Raw genomic sequence first — 4,152 nt, forward strand, 5'->3', positions numbered from 1 at the left:
ATTAAGAATTTTTCAGGGCATCAGTGTAATGACTAAATACTACCCATGATTACTGAAAACATTAAGCCAAAGCCATATATTTCTTATTAAAAGAGGCTGATGAGAACATTTGCCCCCACTTTTTTAATTGTTCATATAACTAACTGTAATAAAACAGGAATGTTTTTGAATTGTTATATTAGTAACTTCCTGATCCCTCCACTGGATTGTTAGCAGGTAAAATATGTAATCTTAAAGCTACAAGCACATTCCATTTCCATTTTCATTGAAACTTCCAATTTTATAGAAAAAAAATCCAAGAACTTATGTTTGAACAGACTTTAATTCTTCTGAGGATGCAGATAACATGGTTTATTCATTGGCGACGATCACTATTTCTGACAATGAAAGTCACTTTATAGGACAACAAACATTTCAATTTCAATGGCTGAGATTACTAGATAGACAACGTGTCAAATTGAATGACTTTCCAGACACTTAAATCTTTATTGATGAAACCTTTACAATGGAAACTTTATTTATATTTATTTTGAACATTTTCAATAAAGCATTCCTTATTTCTTTTGTTCGCACACCATAAATGATCGGATTGACACTTGCAGGAAATACTATATATGTAACACCCAGAAAAGTATTTACATCGACTGGGATTGGAATGTTAAGATTTCGTGATAGAAAGGTAATACTCCCCACAAAGTAAAAACACATCATAACCATTAAGTGTGTACCACAGGTATGAAAGGCTTTCCAACGATCCTCTCCAGCTGCAGCCCCCAACACAACATGCAAGATTTTCACATAAGAGAAGAAAATAACAGAAATGTCAATTCCCACAAAACAGATTATCACAACTAATCCCATTGCATTATTTTTGCTTATTGAATCACAGGCCAAGCTAACAAGAGCCATGTGGTCACAGTAGCAATGATGGATAACATTAGAGCCACAAAAAGACAAAAGTGAAGCCAAAGCAATCAGGGCGAACATTATAGTGCCACTTCTGATCAATGTAAAAACAAGCAGTTTCAAAAACATGGCCGAGTTCATGATTTCAGTGTAATGCAATGGCTTGCAAATGGCCACAAAGCGATCTAAAGCCATAGCTAAAAGTATGGTCGACTCTACAGAAGAAAAGAAATGAGTAACAAACATTTGTGTCAAGCACCCGGTTAAAGAGATTTCATTCAAGTCAAAGAGGAAACCAAGAAGCATTGCTGGGATAATGGCAGTGGGTACAATGATGTCGACAACCGCCAAAGCAGACACTAGAATGTACATTGGACTGTGAAGACTTTCTGTATTTTTGATCACGAAAAGCAACAAAGAATTCCCCAGCACGACCAAAATGTAACTTACAAAAAATGGCAGGAAAAGCAGACGTCTGTATTTGTAAATCTCTGGGAATCCCATAAACAAGAACTTTGTATGCGAGATGTTTGCTTCTTGGAGTTCCTCAAACATGGCACTCTGAATGTGGTCGTTGTAACCTATTTTACAGGGTAAGGACAAAATGATTAATATTTATCACTTGATGGAATTAAATGACCATCTTGTTTGGAATGACCCATATAGTTTAGCAATACATTGTGACCTCTATGTTAAATGGCTATTATCACATATTTAGCTTCTCAATGAATTGAAAGCTAGACACAATAACAGCAAATGCATCATCTATGAAATATTCACCAATTGTCTGGTACATTATCCAGTATCAGCCTTTCTTAAAGATTTTTTTCGTGCATGAGTTGGCATTTCATGACTTTGTACCCAGGCTATTTCTCACCCTTCCTGCATTGGTAACAACTACAACAAAGTACCTTTGGTACGTTAAAAGACCTGTCAACAAAACAAATAAAAATGTATATATATATATATATATTTTAAAAGTTGTCAAAATTGGAAAATTGCAACATCACAACAATCACATCACTGGTAACCATCCCAAAACAAAGGCAATTATAAGTCTTACAAGTTTATTTTCAATATGAATATACATTCATTCTTACATTTAAATGGGGAAAAAAAATAAAAAATTCTGTTCACTTTGGTCATAATTGCTAAGATTCGGCTGCATGATAACATACCTGCCTGGGTGTCTTGGCTTCTCTGTTGTTTGGTCATTCGTCGTAGAATACGGGGCCCACATTAAGACCTGAAGCCATTCGAATGGGAGTATATATACAGTGAGTTTGATCTATGCTCCCATAGGAATAAGACAACAAACTATACAGCCACTGACCTAATGACCTCATTCCATCCACTCAAACATGCAGATGAAATCATGGTTGCAGGAAGAATGAACCAATTACTAGATAATTTTTGTCTTGGTTAATTAGCTCTGCTGAGGGGGTTCATGTTTGTGGTTTTAGTTGCTATAGCATAGATAGAATAATTACGTAAAGATTGTAACATCAAAGTTATTTGTTATTTTATTTTTCTCTAATTGTCCAGTAAGGCAGTGTAAACTCTTGCAACATCATTGACAAGTCAAGTCACGTCACCTTTATTTATATTGCACTTTTTATAATACAGATTGTTTCAAAACAGCTTTACAGTGATAATAGGAAAATAATGCAACAAAGTTTGTTTCACCTGTTCAGCAGCTCTTGAAGAAAATAGTGTCATTGTCCAGCTTAAGTAAGCTGGACATTATGTTAAATGGATAGTTCACCCGGAAATTAAAATTCCGTCAGTAAAATCAAATGACTCACCCTCATGTTGTTCCAACCCCGTAAGACCTTCGTTCATCTTCGGAACACAAAGATATTTTTTAATGAAATCCAAGAGCTGTCTTACTCCTTCACAGGCTGCTCAGTAATTGCATATGCCGGCCCAGAAAAGTTGGTAAATACATCGCTAAAATAGTCCAAGTGACTAAAGTGGCTGAAAAGGGATACTTAAAGGGATTAAACTATGTTATGCCCTAAACTAAGACGAGTTGATACATACCCCTCTCATCTCAGTACGTGCACTTAATCGCTCTGGCATGCGAGACACTTTGATAGCACTTAACTAGCCCAGTTCATTCAATATGGGCCAAGCAGAGAAGCGACCAAACACCTCCACGTTTTCCCTATTTAAATACAGTTACACGAGTAGTGTAGAATGGTGACACAAAATAAAACGTTCCGCTTTTCTAAGCATGTAAAATGTATAGCGATAATATATGGGGGAATACCCAACACATTCTCATCCTTTAGCATCATATAGAACGTTATATGACAAAACCAACGCATTTTCATCCTTTAAAGACATATAGAACGCTATATGACAAAACGGCGCTATACTACGCACATGGCGCCCGTTATCGTTAATATAACACGCGCTGTGAGGGCTAAGTTTAGGTGTGGGGTAGGGTGTGCGTGTCATATTCACGCTAAAGGATTTATAACGTCTTGGGTTCGCGTGTTATATTAACGATAAAGGGTGCCATGTGCGTAGTATAGCGCCATTTTTGCATATAGCGTTCTATGACGTTAAAGGATGAGAACGGGCTGGACAAAACGGCGCTATACTACGCACATGGCACCCGTTATCGTTAATATAACACGCGCTGTGATGGGTAGGTTTAGGTGTGGGGTAGGGTAGGGTAGTCTCATATTACACTAAAGGATTTATGACGCCTTGGGTTTGCGTGAATATTAACGATAAAGATGTGCCATGTGCGTAGTATAGCGACATTTTGTCATATAGCGTTCTATGTGACGCTAAAGGATGAGAACAGGCTGGAATACCACAGCAAGTGGAAAATCCTCTCCCCCCTCTCCTTCTCCGGAGTGATGATTACTGTGCCGAGTCGAAGTGCTCCCAAGCACTTGCTATGGTATTCCGACATACATTATAGCTATCCACTTTACACGCTTAGTAAAGCGCAACCTTTTATTTTGTGTCACCATTATTGGTCGAGTTACACTACTCGTGTAACTGTATTTAAATAGGGAAAACATGGAGGTCAGTCGGCCCATTCTCCTCTGACCTCTAGCATCAACAAGGCATTTTCGCCCACAGGACTGCCGCATACTGGACGTTTTTCCCTTTTCACAGCATTCTTTGTAAACCCTAGAAATGGTTGTGCGTGAAAATCCCAGTAACTGAGCAGATTGTGAAATACTCCACCAACAACCATGCCACGCTCAAAATTGCTTAAATCAC

At 37.7% G+C, this 4,152-nt stretch overlaps 1 protein-coding gene across 1 annotated transcript; it reads right to left on the reverse strand.

The window, feature by feature from the left end:
• Window positions 1-442: 442 nt before the first annotated feature.
• or55e1 (odorant receptor, family 55, subfamily E, member 1) lies at window positions 443-1,542 on the reverse strand. The gene has a single exon (XM_039660150.2). It carries the CDS (start codon window positions 1,459-1,461, stop codon window positions 478-480), a length of 984 nt encoding a protein of 327 aa, XP_039516084.2. The 5' UTR covers window positions 1,462-1,542; the 3' UTR covers window positions 443-477.
• Between the last annotated feature and the right edge of the window lie 2,610 nt (window positions 1,543-4,152).

This window comes from Pimephales promelas, chromosome 16 (genome assembly GCF_988280905.1).
Source record: "Pimephales promelas chromosome 16, fPimPro1.hap1.1, whole genome shotgun sequence".
Classification (NCBI taxonomy): domain Eukaryota; kingdom Metazoa; phylum Chordata; class Actinopteri; order Cypriniformes; family Leuciscidae; genus Pimephales; species Pimephales promelas.